The 16895-nt window shown below is 42.2% G+C and overlaps 1 protein-coding gene across 1 annotated transcript in view; it reads left to right on the plus strand.

The window, feature by feature from the left end:
* The first annotated feature begins 5275 nt into the window (after window positions 1-5275).
* The window catches only part of nr1h4 (nuclear receptor subfamily 1, group H, member 4), a 35229-nt gene continuing 23609 nt past the window's right edge, over window positions 5276-16895 (plus strand). Inside the window, exons 1-3 of the mRNA XM_060922929.1 lie at window positions 5276-5372; window positions 7563-7940; window positions 8797-8937. Coding sequence (XP_060778912.1) covers window positions 5276-5372; window positions 7563-7940; window positions 8797-8937 — 616 coding nt within the window. The remainder of the gene's footprint in view (window positions 5373-7562; window positions 7941-8796; window positions 8938-16895) is intronic.

The following is a 16895-nucleotide window of genomic DNA, read 5'->3' on the forward strand; positions in this document are numbered from 1 at the left end:
TGTTATAATATTTTATAACAATATTACAAAACCTGTGGGGTTTACCCTGTTTCAGGAATATTGGAACTCAGAAGAAGTTTGTCGAGAAATACCAAAGCTTAAAGAGTGGAAAAATCTAAGACCAGGTAATTACGTAAATGCATGTGTGCTCAATTTTAACCACAGTTCATTTTAGTTCAGCTTTAATACCTTAAAGATCAGTCGAACAAACCGAAAGACTGAAAAACTGTTCTTTCATCTTAAACAGCATAGCTATTGACATTCCAGAGATTACAGAATCTATGCCAAGGTGCATTAAAGCTGTTCTGGTGGCCCATGATGGCATTTTACTAAGACATTTTAACTGGTTACTTTTGGTCATTTCTAATTAAATTAAAGATTTATATATAGGAAATAAATTACTATCAATATCTTTGTGAAAAAAAAATACAGTCAAACTATATCAAACATATATTTGTACCCTTTGGCTTTTAATCCTGCATCAGTACATGATCAATACATGATCAATTAGTTTTGTAAGGAAATAAGCTAGAGCAGCAGCTACAGTTGTCGACAGTCCATAATTATCGACACCTTTTTAGATTTACCAATAAAAAACAATTTTACAAAAGTGCACTGAAAAAAATGGCCTGTTAAATTAACACAAAAAAATCTTGTACATCGGTTGCACTTATTAAAGTCATATCCACTAAGACCAATTAAGTCATGTTCTGTTTGACTGAACATGACTTAATTGGTCTTAGTGGATATGATTTTAATAAGTGCAACCGATGTACAAGATTTTTTTGTGTTAATTTAACAGGCCATTTTTTTCAGTGTGAGTTTCAGTTACAACAGTTATTATTGGCTAATTAATCAACCAGAAGACCCGCCCTCGCCCTTGGATCTTGTTGTCTGATGACACAGCTCATTACTGGAGATGGAATTTTTTTCAGCACGATCAGCAAATTTGAGGAAAACCCAAACGTTATCATCGCAGGTAAGCATGATGGAAAGATCATGGACATGTTTTTACTTATCAAATTCACCGATATTTCATGATCTCCTTGTCGAAACCTACTTTGTTTCTTATGCTTTCATTTGACAGTCGCTATTTTATATCTAAACACGCGTTTGAGAAGTCACGTGAGGTGTCGATAATAGTGATCACTTTCACCGGTGTCCACCATTATCGACACCCTGTGGAATTAAGTGACATTTACAACTGTTATGGTTCGATCTTTGTGTAACATTGTTGAAGTAGATGAAGTACTTAAAAAAATAAAAGTGCTGTGATTTATAATATTTTTTTCTGATTCATAACAGAATGGAATGCTTATAGAGTATTTGGAATCCGATTGCAATAAATAGAATTAGACCAGAATTAAATTCCTAGCATATAAAAAATTACATGCTTGAAATATTCAGATTTTTCTATTCCATTCAGAATTTTTTTTTGCAGTTTGTTGTAAATATCTAGCACATATTACAATATCAGTAGACAGTTTATATTTTTAGATGTAAAAATATAAAATTTTGGTTCGAGGAATGACATGTGACCTTTGACCTGGATTTTCATGCAGTTACAATGTCAATTGCCTGTTGACATTTATTGGTAAATTACAAAACTAGAAACTAATACAAACAACAACGAATGATTAACAAAATGTGATCTATGAAAATACTTTGAAAGTGAATAGAAAGTGGAACAAAAAGATTTTCTGACAGGTTAAACATTATCAGTTCATTTGTTTACGAACATTAGAATTACTTCCTCATTTACGTAAAGCACCGACATTGATATATTTATATAAAAGATATTTTGTACGAAATTATAAGTCTATGTAAAACAAATTTTAAATAAAAACTATGTTTTGTTAACTTACTACCACATACCGATTATTTTTTTAAATTAATATCATCTGGATGTCGATAATTGTGGAATGGTGTTGATAAACGTGGATAAAGGCGTCGATAATTGTGGAACGGTGTTGATAAACGTGGATAAAGGTGTCGATAATTGTGGAACGGTGTCACGTGATCTGATATGCTAAGTAATCAGGAATCAATTCATTTTTTTCCAGTGGAAGTTTGAGTAATTATTCATGCACAATTTACGTGTTGAAAGTCTTTTTTACTTTTGCAATGGCCAAAAGATCATTATGTTGATAATTGTAGCCGCTGCTCTAGTACATTATTTTTTAGGCATCTTGGAGAGCTTGCCATAGCTCCTTTGAATAACTCAGTGCGTTTACATGCACATAGAGAAAATCGAATTTCTGCCGTTGCTTGACTGAAATCGAAGTTCTAAATGCCATGTAAACACCTTAGCTCGGCTGAAATCGAACCGAACTTGATTTCTCGTAATCGAGCTACACGACCTAGATTATGCGATTTTAGCTGAGCTACTTAGTGCATGTAAACCCTATCGAGCTACGTAGTCGAGCTACTTACTTCAGCACTGCCCCTTCCGGAAGTGACGAGTGACGAGACCACAAGGGAAACACAACAGCCTCGGTCGACATGACAACGAATCATGACAACGGCATGAATCTTTTCTTTTTGTGGCATTGTTTGCACTGTTAAAATTTAGCTCACTTACTGTATCACCAAATACATCTGTACAGCTGTTGCATAGCTGTGAATTGTGTACATAAACAAGTCATTGTATTTGTGTGTGTGTATATATATATGTCCAACATCTGAAGAATGTCAATAAAAACAAAACAATTGAACTTTTTGTGTGTTTATTAAGACAAGTTAAATTTGTAAGCAAAAAAAAATATTTTTTTGTAAGCAAAAAATGGACTTTAGAAAAATATACAATTGTGCAAAATAAGTTGTCTTACAAAACAGTGGTCTGCGCAGGACAGTTTGTAGCCATACAGTCTGTTAGAGCAAGCCTAACAGCTTGAGCACGGAAGTTGTGAACATGGAACTGCCAGTGTTGCCAGATTGGGCGGTTTTAAGTGCATTTTGGCGGATTTGAATATGTTTCGGGCTGGAAAACATCAGCAGTATCTGGCAACACTGCTGATAACTTTGTTTATACTCTTGAATAGCTCTTCTTCATGACGACAACCGGAAGTGTACCAACACGATGGGGCGTGTAGCGCCACCTGTGGCTCGGGTGCACAATGTACCTCACACAATAGCTCGATTTCCTTGTGTGCATGTAGGATTGGATTTCTCTGGCACCCCTGCTGGGACCCTTAGCTTGATTACCGACAGTAGCTCGATTTGGATGTGCATGTAAACGCACTGACTGTCTCCCTGGCTTCTGTTTCTGCAGGTAATTCCTGACCTTTTAATTTAGAATCGTCTGTTACTTGATATCCTCAATTTCCTTCAATGGTGTACATAAACATTCTCTGTATTTGGGTTTTTGACTGAGATATGAATGTATAAAATATAAATATGTATTTAATAGGAAAGTCAAGATCAACATGTGTTGGGTTTAGTTAGAATGTCAAAGTGATATTTGTAAAACAGTGCACTGTAAATTTAATGTAATTAAGGGTGTATTCAAACCAGGATAGTTCGATAGTTCACTTGCTTTGGTCCGAACCAAATGGTTTTTTTTTATTTTTTCATTTTGGTGCGGTTCGCTTTCACACTGTACATTTTAGTAAGTGGACCAAAATCTGTCAACAAAGCCACGCGCCCTGAGGTCATTCAGCTATTGGTCAGAGATGACACGCGCACAAAGCGTTAAGTTCAAAAGTAGTCATGGAGGCTTTCCGTGCTGTTATTCTTTTTAATGTCATCAAAGCTATATGTTTTTTCCAGTTTTTACTGTTTTTACAATTGTGCGATTACTATGCTGTTGTACAAGTAATTTATCAATGACGACGACAAAGGGCAAGGCGGCTACGGAGGATAGCGTTGATGAGCGCACATCATGTTGTGACAGTTCTGGCTCTTCACGCAATAGATGAATTTCTTTTTTGCGTCGCTAGTACCGCCACTTTTTGAAAGAATGTCCCTGAGTTTAATGTAGGTCTGACGGAGTTTCTTCACTTTTAGCCGACATTGTTCTGGGGAGCGCGTGAACCCCTTCTCCTTCATTTTCTCACTGAATACAGCAAACACGTCGGCATTTTTGTGTGTTCTCTCCAAAAGCTCAGATATGTGGACATCTGCCCATATATCCACAAGAGTACGCGTTTCTTCCTCGGCCCACGTTTGCCCCCTACTCATTTTTTGTACTCGCCTACCACTGGTGACTGAACGACCCTTGACAACCGAAACAGTGTTTGCACTTTGCGGTGGAGTGTCAAGACTCTGTTTCCCATAATGCTCGACAAATGACGGAAGCTCCCGAGATACAAAAAAGCAAAACTGTCAGATTAGGTCCGGTCTGTTTTCACACCTCCAAAAGATCCGCACCAGGGTTCCTTTGGTCCGGACCGAGTCCGACCTTGCAGCTCGGTCTCAGTCTGCTTGTTTGGTCCGGACCAGAGTTCGGTGGTTTGTATTCAGACCAACCCAAAAGGTCCGGACCAAGGGAAATTTGGTTCATTTGGTCGTTTGGTCCGGACCAAACAACATAGGTGTGAATACGCCCTAATACTGTATAGTACAAGTAGGAAAAGTCCAGCTTAGAATCCAGTGTCCAGAGAAAGCCAATGGTTCAATTTTCTACTGGTTTCACCTCCTACAGCCTCAGAAGCACTTTGCTTCCACAGCTCTTGAAGGACCTTTGTCCAAATAGTCTTGTTTCTCTGGAAACTTTGTGTGCATTGATGACGTTTTACAACATCCAACATAATCAGTACTTATTGGCTTCTTCTTCAGAAACATAAATGTAATTCGATTACAATAGAATTACATTTCCCACATATTTCACCAGAGTCCATACACATGCCTAGGACTTTTGTATAAATTAGACAAGAAGCCTTTATTTATCACACATACACAAAGAAATTCTTCCTCTGCATTTAACCCATCTGAAGCAGTGAACACACAAGTGAGCCATGAGCACGCGCACACACACACAGCAGTGGGCAGCTATGCTACAGTGCCCAGGGAGGTTAGGTGCCTTGCTCAAGGGCACTTCAGTCCAACCTTCAGGCCCCCGTCAGCCACTGGGCTCAAACCCAGAACCTTCTTGCTGTGAGGCAACAGTGCTAACCACTACACCACCGTGCCACCCTTATATTTTTACTTATATTACTTATATTAATATGCACTGATCTCAGTTATATTTTTTCACTTCAGGGTTAAACCCATCATTTCTGTTCTGCGTTGAGGAATCAGACACATTTTGGCCCTAGAGCCACACACAGGCTTCTGGATGAATGAGTGGGTAGGCCCTGATGTCAATGTTGTGGGACCTCTGCAGATGCCACCAAACGATGGCTTCTCCCTGCCAGAGGGCTCTCACTTCTTTGGTAAGTAGGTCCATACTTGAATAAGCAGAAGTCTCTGCAACATGATCTAACGATAAAGAAGTGATGATGGAATAAAGATGACAAAATCCAAGCCACTGGACATATTGGTGATATTTCGCTCATTCTCATAATGTCATACTGAATCATCAATGGACATACAGTAGCAGTCAAAAGCTTGGACACATTCATTACTATAAATGAGTTAGTGTGTTCAAACATTTGACTGGTACTGTATGTATTATCTTTTTTTTTCTCCCAACATCAGTATGCAGTGTGTCTGAAAATCATGTGTGAAAATGGCTCTGCTTTTTATGATCCAGCTGCATGTAATAGCTATAGAACTGAGACTATCAGGTTAATAAGCAACTTGGCAACCTTTGTTCCCATTGCCACTATTGAGCCAAGATTTAAGTCATCCTGGAGTGGTGGGTTTTATGAAAGGGGAGCTCTTTTCCAGCAGCAAGAAAGAAGGAGTTATATTGATGACTTGAAAAATGTTCTCTGTTGGTCAGTTTTTGGCCCAGAGGCAGATGGTTGGTGCCAACACTGGGTCCTGCTGAAATGTTCATGGGGCAGGAAAAGACTTCAGGTTGGTACACAGTGTCTTATATAGAGTCAGGAGGAGTGAATGGTAAATTTTATATTTAATAAAAAAGTAATTGAAGTGTAAAGGGTAAGCGGTGTACAGATTGCTTTTGTGCCATGTTTACATTTTAGAGGGAGTCCTATGGATAGTTTCGTTATTCAGTAACTACTGTTGAAATAGGCATGTGTACAGGGTGGCTTAAAAACCCTAATGTAACAAAAAATGTCTTTGCTTTAAGTTGATGGACACATATTTTTTATACTCCATACAATAGAATTATGTTGCCATATAGAGTACTGTATGTTAGGCACCCTATTTTTTTCACACAAACTTTGTTATAGATTTCTATTTTATGATTTGTACATTATCGAGTCAGTACAAAAACATTTCAGAGTCCAAACGTTCGTTTTCCAGCACAAAATTAAATGTTACGGAAGAAATATGTTTGTATCTGAGCAGCATATTATATAAGAGACCAATTTTCAGATTAAAAAAGAAAACATAATGAAGGCTACTGGGTTTGGGTGCAAAATGAAGAAGCGAGTGTGACAGTCAAAGTGTCCAGAAGAACTGTGGCCGGTTCTGTAAGATGCTCAGTAAAACCCACAGCTCATTTCCTTATAAAACTGCACTCACTGTACCTGAGACTACTATTTTTTTTAAAGCAAAGGGTCGTCTCACACCAAATATCGACTCTGTTTCATTTATTATGGCTTACTGCTGTTTACAGTATTTTAATGTTGAAACATTTCCTTTCATTATTTTTAAGCCATTTTTGGTCTCCAGCATTTCTGTGCCTAAGACTTTTGCACAGTACTGTATGTCAATTTGGAGTAAATGCCTCTTGAATAGTTAAGTGTCCGTGCAAACTGTACATGGTTAATTATTTCTGATTTTACAATACAAGTGCACTTCCATGGCAGGAAAAACACTACATTTTGCTGCCTATGTAGTCCCCTATTTATACAAAACTGAGTCATTCAGGATTCAGCCATGTTTTTGCTCGGTGTTTTTGCTCGACCAAAGTTATGCAGTAGGCTAGGCTAGGCCGTCTGCTTTTAATGGAAGTAGCCTAGCCTATGATGTTAAACCATACTTTCACGTTATTTCTTGATAAGGTGTTTTCACGCTATTACATGAAAATATCATGAAATAACGTGATAATTTATCATGAAATAATGTGATAATATCATGTTATTACATGATAAATATATTGTAAAAATGTGATAAGATATTGTTTTAACAATAAAGTTTTCACATAATTACTTGATACTAAGCCAATTTTTTTTTTGAGTGTGGCAGCAATACGCTTCCGTAATTATTTGTACTTTTCTTGTAACTTAATTTGTTTGAAACCACACAAACCATTTCCATTCACTTTGCCTGTGCTTGCACAAATTTGTTTTTAAAACTCTACTGAGCTGTGGTGCTGGTGCTGCTAAGTGGACAGGTAACAGTACTACTGTTTGTTGTAGTTTTGCTAACTACTGCTTTGGTATGGGGTACATTAACACTGTGTGCCTATCTCCATGCTGTTAACTTGAGCTTTGTAGTTTGATGACATGTGTAAACTGACAGCCTGCCATTGTCTCCTCCTCTTTCAGATATTCTGGCAGAGCAGAGCAGCCCTCTGCTTCAGGACCAGGAGGTCTTGCCTTTCGGCAGCTTTCCAAGTATGCAGTACTCCACAATGGAGCAATCCATGTCCTCGCCATCGTACTACTCCAATCAGCCCTACTATCCCCAGTACAGCACAGAAGAGTGGTGTTCCCCGTCCTCCATGCTGGAACTAAGGAAGGGCCCACTGGAGGGAAACTTTGAGGCAGAGATCGAGGCGCTAACTCCTGTTGTTCCCACTGTGTATAAGAAACCCAGACATGCTGCCCATTCAGGCAGGTTCAAAGGAGAAGAACTGTGTGTCGTGTGTGGGGACAAAGCCTCGGGGTACCACTATAACGCTCTCACATGCGAAGGATGTAAAGGTGAAGAACAGAGATTGCTATGTTGGTTTGAGATGAGCTTATGGCATAACATATGTTGCTATATTTCATCAACCCACAAGAATTTGTGGATGTATACACCTATAACCACGAACCTTTCTGTATTTCATTCACTGCACTGTATTATCTGTAGCCTTCCTTTTAGTAATGTTATGTCAAATGTACATGTGTATTTCAGTGACCAGTTTCAGTTCCTCTAAATTCCTCACTTGTCCTAAATGCATAATCCTAGTACATCTTCATAGCACGTATGAGACAGTAACCCAGCCCCAATAACTATGACGCAGTATATGACATGCCACCCATGATCCAATTTTAGTTCTTTGAAAAAGCTTTGGCTGAATGACTGCTAGTGTAATTCCACCTGTGCATGGACAATGCCCAAAGGGCAGCCACTGGGCTGTATGCTCCAAGTCCCAGAGGCTTGATGCTCCCTCACGCCCAGCCTAGATTTAGTTCCCTCTCAGCTTTCTGCTGAATAATGACACAGGCAACTGAAGACTTGTGCTTCCATGCAATGTTAATGTGTGTCATTGTGTTCATCAGCTCATGCTAGAATGTGTAATTACTTGTCCAAGAAGCACTGGACTGCAGAGGTCTGATGCCTGGAACTAGGCATGGAGCAGTACTATGTTACAACATCATGTGTAACTTAGATTGTCAAGGTCATATAGAAGCAGTGTCTGTTTATTGTCTTGTCTTACAGACAAAAAATATGTATTAATTAATGTACCAACTGGTGGTCAGGTATTTCATCTAAAGTTTCATCGAAATTTTTTCAACAAAAGCTTGCATGCACTAGTAGTTGTTATATAATGTAATATATTGTTTCTTGTAGGGTTTTTCAGAAGAAGTATAACAAAGAACGCAGTATATAAGTGTAAAAGTGGAGGGAATTGTGAGATGGACATGTACATGCGCAGAAAGTGCCAAGAGTGCCGACTCCGGAAGTGCAAGGAGATGGGAATGCTTGCAGAATGTGAGTACAATAAATGCAGTGAGAACAAAAACAATTTTGTACTACTGTTTACACAAACCTCGATAAGATCGTGGTAAAACAAACTTGAGTCTTTACATTTCAGGATAATTTTTAAAGAGACATTCAGCCACAGTGTACCCCAACCCCTCACTTTTACCTCATAACATTATATTATACCACCATATCACTAACTGACAGTCAGACTGTGGACTCTGGCTGAGATCAAACAGATAGTGATTATTGTAGAATCAGGAGCTAATACATTGCTACTGAGAGACAGAAAGTCAGACGGTCCTGAAAAGTGTGAGTACAGGGTTCAAGAATGTAAAAAGAAGTCTTATTTAAAGGCTTGTTTACATTTCCAAATGTGAAAACTTGGGGGGGGATAATTTGTCCTTCATTAACCATTGTATCCTGGTCAGGGTTGCAGAGCTGGGAGCAATCTCAAAGGTTTTGGGCATAAGGTGAAACACCTTGGATGGGATGCCAATCTATCACAGGGTACCATGCACACACAGACACACACCTAGGGGCAATTTAGATTTGCCAGTCACACCTACCAGCATGATTTTGGGAAGTTGGGGGAAACTCGACAGCTTGGATGAATTCCACAATGACACTGGGAGACCATGCAAAATCTTGCATAGACAGTAACCTTAACTCAGGATTCAACCAGGAACCCTGGCATTTTTAAGTGGCAACACTAACTGCTGCACCACTGTGCTTCCACACAATGGAAAATCATTTATCTAATACTTATACTCTTTCAAATAGAAGAAGAAACCTTTATAAGATTAAACATTGAACCTAGAACTGAGTTCTTTGATTTGTCTCTCTAGATCCTTACAAGATTGTTTCCCTATCAGAGAGGGATCTAAGTGGAACCTCTATAGGATACTAAGAACCCTTAACTATTCAAAAACTCCTCAAAGACCTATTTTTTTCTGCAAGCTCAATTCAAAAAAAGTTGGGATGTTGTATAAAAAGTAAATAAAAATAATGTGATGATTGGCAAATCACAGAAACTTTATATTTCATTGAAAATAGTACAAAGACAACATATCAAATGCTGAAACTGAGATATTTTATTGTTTTTTTAAAAGTATATGCTTATTTTGAATATGATGCCAGTAACATGTTTCACAAAACTAGGGAAAGGGGCATGTTTACCACTGTGTTGCATCACCTCTACTTTTAAAAACACTCTGTAAATGTTTGGGAACCGAGGAGACCAACTGCTGCAATTTTGAAAGTGAAATGTCTCATTCTTGACTGATATACAATTTCAGTTGCTCAACAGTTCGGGGTCTCCATTCTTATATTTTGTGCTTCATAATGTGCCAAATGTTTTAAATGGGAGATAGGTCTGGACTGCAGGCAGACCAGTTTAGCACCTGGACTCTTACTATGGAGCCATGTAGATGTAATGCATGCAGAATGCGGTTTGGCTTATTGTCTTGCTGAAATAATCAAGGTAGTCATTCACAGAGTGGTGAACCCCCCCCCTCATCTTTCCTTCTGAGAGACTCAGCCTCTCTGGGATGCTACATTAAATTTTTTTGTATACATTACTGTCATGCTCCGCCCCAGACATCCACTCCGGAGATTACGGATCTCTCATGCCAGCGCCAATCCGGATCCAGGACAGGAATTCCTTCTCACCTGCATTCACTTCCTGGTTTTCACCGCTGCTTATAAATATGCCATTCTCAGATTCATACTTTGCCAGATCGTCTCGTTTTGCTACTCTAGCCGTTTCTGTGCCTCTCTTACTTCTCATGGTTTTTCTCTCTCGTGATTTTCTCTTGTTCATGGTTTTTGCACTAACGTTTTTCTGGTTCATGGTTTTTTGCACTAAGGGTTATTTCTGGTTTATGGTTTTTTGCACTAAGGGTCTTGTTCAGGGTTTTTTGTGCTAGCGTTTTTGTCTTTGCCTGTCTCATGTTTTTGTCAAGTTGTTTGTTCTCATTTTGCCTGGACTATTTTTGCCATTTGTTTTTTGTCCTGTTTGTTTACCTTTTGCCATACCCTTTCTTCCCTGTATTAAATCATCTTATTTATTGGATTACTGTCTGTGTTCTGCTTTTGGATCCGAACTTCACCACACCTCCACCCACCCTAACAGTACGTTCTGGCTAACATGGATCCAGCGGAACTCGCCCATCTGAGAACGGCCATCCAGCAGCAAGGGACTCTCCTCGGGACCCACCAACAAGACCTACAACAAATTACCCAGAACCTCGCCACCCTGTCCAATGCACTCAACCTTCTCACCATGCAGATGCAGCGTGGTCAAGCCGTGCCTACCCCTGCTCAGCTGTCTCCTACTTCAGCTCCTGCCACCACCTTTCTCCACAAACTGAGACTTCCAGCACCTCAGCCCTACAAGGGAGAACCAGGTACTTGCAGATCATTTCTGTCTCAATGTTCATTGATCCTAGAGCTGCAACCTCTGGCCTTCCCCACAGAATACTCCCAGGTAGCATATACAATAACGCTCCTCACTGGCAAGGCCAGAGAGTGGGGAACAGCGGTCTGGGATGCCAATGCACCCTTTTGTTCCAGTTTCAAGCAATTTTCTGAGGAGATGAGGCAAACTTTCGACTGTTCTCTGTCTGGCCGGGAGGCAGCCAGAGAGCTCATGGAGCTGCGGCAGGGGTCCTGGTCTACCTCGGATTACACCATCAAGTTCCGGAGGTTGGCGGCTTTGTGCGGTTGGAACAAGAATGCCCAGATTGACGTGTTCCTGCACAGCTTGTCCAACGCCATCAAGGACAAATTGGTATCACGGGAACTGCCGTCAGACTTCTCCAGCCTCATGGACCTCGCCAATTGCATCAACGCTCAGATCCAGCAACGGAGTATAGAGAAGAACCGTCCCAGCTTCACCTCCTCTCCACTTCCTGCCGCATCCGTCGAACCCATGCAAGTAGACCGGGTTCAGGTGTCAGCGGAGGAATGACATCACCAGCGGAGCATGGGGGCCTGCTTCTACTGTGGTCAGTTGGGACACATCTGCTGAGCCTGCCCGCTAAAAGGATGAGCCCACCAGTGAATCAAGGGGCCCTGGTGGGCAATGCTTGGAACCAGTCCCCTGCTAATCGTCCGTTACTTCCTGTCATCATTATCCGTGACAACCAGCATCACCACCTCCAGGCCCTTGTCAACTCAGGGGCAGACAGGAACCTGATCTGCTCCGCCACTGCCAAGCGTCTGGGAATCCCGCTACTTGCTCTCGACATCCCTCTCATGGTCCTGACACTCAATGGCACTGGCTTGACTAGCATCACCCACCTTACCATCCCGCTCACCCTAAGGATTTCCGGTAACTACTGAACCATTCAGCTTCATGTCATGAACAACTCCCACGTACCCATCGTCCTAGGATTACCATGGTTAATGCAGCACAACCCCCACCTTAACTGGGCTGACAACACCATCCTAGGCTGGAGCCAGTCCTGCCTAGCTTCCTGTCTGAACTTCACTCTGCCTCCTGCCAAACCACCGCAGCCTTCAGCCAGCAAGTTCCCCGACCTCTCTCACGTGCCTTTGGAATATCTGGATCTCAAACTCATTTTCAGTAAGACTCGAGCAGTGTCCCTTCCTCCTCACAGACCCTATGACTGTGGAATCGACCTCCTACCCAGGACAGCGCCACCCAAAGGACGACTCTACTTTCTCTCTCCCGTTGAAAGGCAAGCCATGGAGTACATCTCCGAATCTTTGGCAGCTGGGATCATCCACCCTTCTTCCTCCCCAGCAGGGGTGGGATTCTTCTTTGTGGAAAAGGACAAGTCGCTCCGCTCCTGCATTGACTATCGGGGTCTCAACGCCATCACGGTCAAGAACCGCTACCCAATACCGCTCATGACCATGGCCTTTGAACTACTCCAGGGAGCCAAGGTATTCACCAGGCTAGATCTACTCAATGCATACCATCTTGTCAGGATCAGGGAGGGGGACAAGTGGAAGACAGCCTTTAACACCGCCACTGGTCACTACGAGTACCTCGTGGTCCCTTTCGGCCTGACCAACGCGCCTGCAGTCTTCCAGGCACTCATTAACGATGTCTTAAGGGACTTCCTAAACATCTTTGTTTTTGTGTACCTGGATGACATCCTGATCTTCTTCCGCTCCCTGGAGGAACGTCGGGGTCATGTCCGGCAGGTCCTCCAGCGCCTGCTTGAGAACAAGTTGTTTGTCAAGGCGGAAAAGAGCGAGTTCCACCAAGGCTCTGTCTCGTTCCTGGGGTTCATCATCTCTCCAGCAAAGATCCAGATGGACCCCCTCAAGCTAGAGGCAGTCGCTGACTGACCCACCCCATCTTCGAGACGAGAGCTCCAGCGCTTCCTGGGGTTCGCCAACTTCTACAGGTGCTTCATCCGCGACTTCAGCACGGTGGCTGGACCTCTCTCAGCCCTGACCTCAACCAAGACCAAGTTCAAGTGGGGGGAGGAAGCAGATAAAGCCTTTTCCAGTCTCAAGCGCAGGTTTATCACAGCACCCACTCTCACTGTACTTGATTCAACCAAGCAGTTTATCGTCAAGGTCGATGCTTCCGAGTCAGGGGTCGGAGCCATCCTATCCCAGAGGGACAATGACAACAAGGTCCACCCATGCTCCTTCTTCTCCCGCCAGCTATCCCCAGCCAAATGGAACTATGGCATTGGTGACCGAGAACTACTGGCCATGAAACTAGCCTTGGAGGAGTGGAGGCACTGGCTCGAGGGGTCTGATCTCCCTTTCCTAGTCTGGACCAACCATAAAAACCTAGAGTACCTCAAGTCCGCCAAACGCCTCAATTCCCATCAAGCCCATTGGTCTCTCTTTTTCTCCTGGTTCAACTTCACGCTGTCCTACCACCCTGGCTCCAAGAACGGCAAACCCAATGCCCTGTCCAGGATGTTCTCTTCCCATCAAGAGGAGTCCAAGCCACCCAAGACCATCCTTCCTCCATGCTGCCTGGTGGGAGCCGCTATTCTAGAGGTTGAGACACTCGTGCAGAAGGCCCTGGAGCAGGACCCCGGTGAAGGTAACTCCAACAACATTCCTCATAACCATCTGTTTGTTCCCTGTCCTGTGCAAACTCAGGTGCTGCAGTGGGGTCATGGCTCCAAGCTGGCCTGTCATCTGGGAGCCGCCCAAACCCTGGCTCTCATCCAGCAGCGCTTTTGGTGGCCATCCATCAAGGAGGACGTCCAGGAGTTCATGGCAGCCTGCAACACATGCTCCTGGAACAAGACAGCCAATCGACCCCCTGCAGACTTACTAAGACCCCTTCCAACTCCGCATTGACCTTGGTCTCACGTCGCCGTGGACTTCATCACAGGACTCCCCAACTCAGGTGGCAACACATGCATCCTCACTGTTATTGACCATTTTTCTCAGACCATGCATTTCATTCCTCTGCCCAAGCTCCCCTCAGCCAAAGAGACCGCAGAACTACTCGTCCACCATGTTTTCCATCTACATGGTCTGCCTACTGACATTGTTTCTGACCGGGGTCCTCAGTTCACTGCACAGTTCTGGAGAGCCTTCTGCAAACTCATCGGGGCCACCTGTAGTCTCTCCTCAGGCTTCCACCCACAGACAAACGGCCAGGCAGAATGGGCAAACCAGGCTTTGGAGGTTGCACTCAGGTGCATGGCGTCCAGGGATGCCAGTTCTTGGAGCAAGTACCTACCCTGGATCGAATATGCACATAACACTCTCCCTTCCTCTGCCACAGGTCTCTCTCCGTTCCAGTGCTCACTAGGCTACCAACCACTACTGTTCCCCAGCCAAGAGGAGGAGGTCACCATACCCTCAGCCCAGCTCTTTATATGCCACTGCAGGAGGACGTGGGCATTGACCCGGAGAAGACTCATTCGCTCTGCACTTGCATCCAAGAGGCAGGCCGACAAACGTCGCTCCAAGGCGCCCACCTACCGAGTAGGTCAACGAGTTATGCTCTCCATGCACCACCCGCCACTTAGGACCGTCTCTCTCAAGCTAGCACCCAGGTTCCTTGGACCCTTCCTCATCAAGAAGGTAATCAACCCATGTTCTGTTAGACTGGCATTACCACTCACCATGCGATGTGTTCACCCTACCTTTCATGTATTTCAGCTTAAACCTCTGGTCTCTAGTTCTTTGTCCCCGATCCGGATCCAGGACAGGAATTCCTTCTCACCTGCATTCACTTCCTGGTTTTCACCGCTGCTTATAAATACGCCGTTCTCAGACTCATACTTTGCCAGAACATCTTGTTTTGCTTCTCTGGCTGTTTCTGTGCCTCTCTTACTTCTCATGGTTTTTCTCTCTAGCAATTTTCTCTTCTTCATGGTTTTTGCACTAGCGTTTTCTGGTTCATGTTTTTTGTAGTAAGGGTTATTTTTGGTTTATGGTTTTTTGCACTAAGGGTCTTTTCTTGTTCAGGGTTTTTTGTGCTAGTGTTTTTGTCTTTGCCTGTCTCATGTTTTTGTCAAGTTGTTTGTTCTCATTTTGCCCGGACTATTTTTACCATTTGTTTTTTGTCCTGTTTGTTTACCTTTTGCCATGGCCTTTCTTCCCTGAATTAAATAATCTTATTTATTGAATTACTGTCTGTGTTCTGCTTTTGGATCCAAACTTCACCATACCTCCACCCACCCTAACACATTATATTACTTTTTTTTAACATCACACAACATTTCCAGTCTTTTCTTACCCTGTCCCAACATTTATTTGTTTGTTTGTTTTGTTTTGTTTATTTATGAAACATGTTGCTGGCAATAAATTCAAAATGATCTTTAAAAAAAAAAAAAGATTTCTCAGTTTCAATGTTTGATATGTTCTCTTTGAACTATTTTTAATGAAATATAGGGTTTCCATGATTTGCAATTCATCACATTCTGTTTTTATTTACATTTTACACAGCAGCATCCCAACTTTTTTGGAATTGTGGTTGTAAAAGTGTAAGTGTGTTAATGGAAGTGTGGAATCACCCATAATTCCTTGGAGCTAAATTCCTTGAGCTTGGCTAACTGAGAATGTGTCTGAATGCTGAGTTTTAAGGGAATGAAAGAACAGCTGGCAGTAAGGGTAGGTTTGATGAATTTATCCTTATGGGCTTCCCAGTGATGAAGCATAATTAGGCATGTTGCAGTGCATGGAGATGTCAGATAGTGTGAAGAGCCAGCCATACTCAGATCCTGTTGCTCATAAATAGTGCATTAACGTTTATATAAATATTGCAGGCAGCAGGTATTCGGTATTTGGCCTGTTCCCACTCTATGTCCAGTCAAACAGTCACTAATCTGGCCTGGAAAGTGTCCAAAGTCTGTCCTAGAGTCTTTTCTTATTCACTGAAAGGGCAGTTCCCTGAAGCTCACTCCTGTACCTGAAACAGTAACACCAAATGCAATCTTGTATGCATCATCGTTCAAGTCAACACCAATGGCAGAAAAATCTGTCAAGTGAATATACTTTTAAAAGTAAAAGACGTGTTTCTACATATAAAAACATCCATATAGATCAGAAAACAATGAAATACTATATCATATTTTGTGCGACCACCCTTTTCCAGGAAAACTGCCTTAATGCTCTTAAATACACTGTTGTGCAGTTTTATAAAGTAAATGATTGGGAGGCTAGTCTGAAAGTCTTGTGTAAAATGTAAATAAGAAAATTTACTACAATGTACTGTATAACAAAATATATCTGAAAATACAAGCTTTTCCTTTGATTTTGGCTATTTTAGACAGTATACAGTACTTCCTTCTGTGCTATGATCTGTTTGCACTACTGGATTTTTAACCTCCTAAAATATGTAGTATTCCATATGTATTATTAAATAGGATAATAAGATAGGTGGCACAGTGGTTTAGTGGTTAGTACTGTCGCCTCACAGCAAAAAGGTCCTGGGTTCAAGCGCAGCGGCCGACGAGGGCCTTTCTGTATGGAGTTTGCATGTTGTCTGCGTGGGTTTCCTCCGGGTG

This window comes from Neoarius graeffei, chromosome 6 (assembly GCF_027579695.1).
Source record: "Neoarius graeffei isolate fNeoGra1 chromosome 6, fNeoGra1.pri, whole genome shotgun sequence".
In the NCBI taxonomy this organism is placed as follows: domain Eukaryota; kingdom Metazoa; phylum Chordata; class Actinopteri; order Siluriformes; family Ariidae; genus Neoarius; species Neoarius graeffei.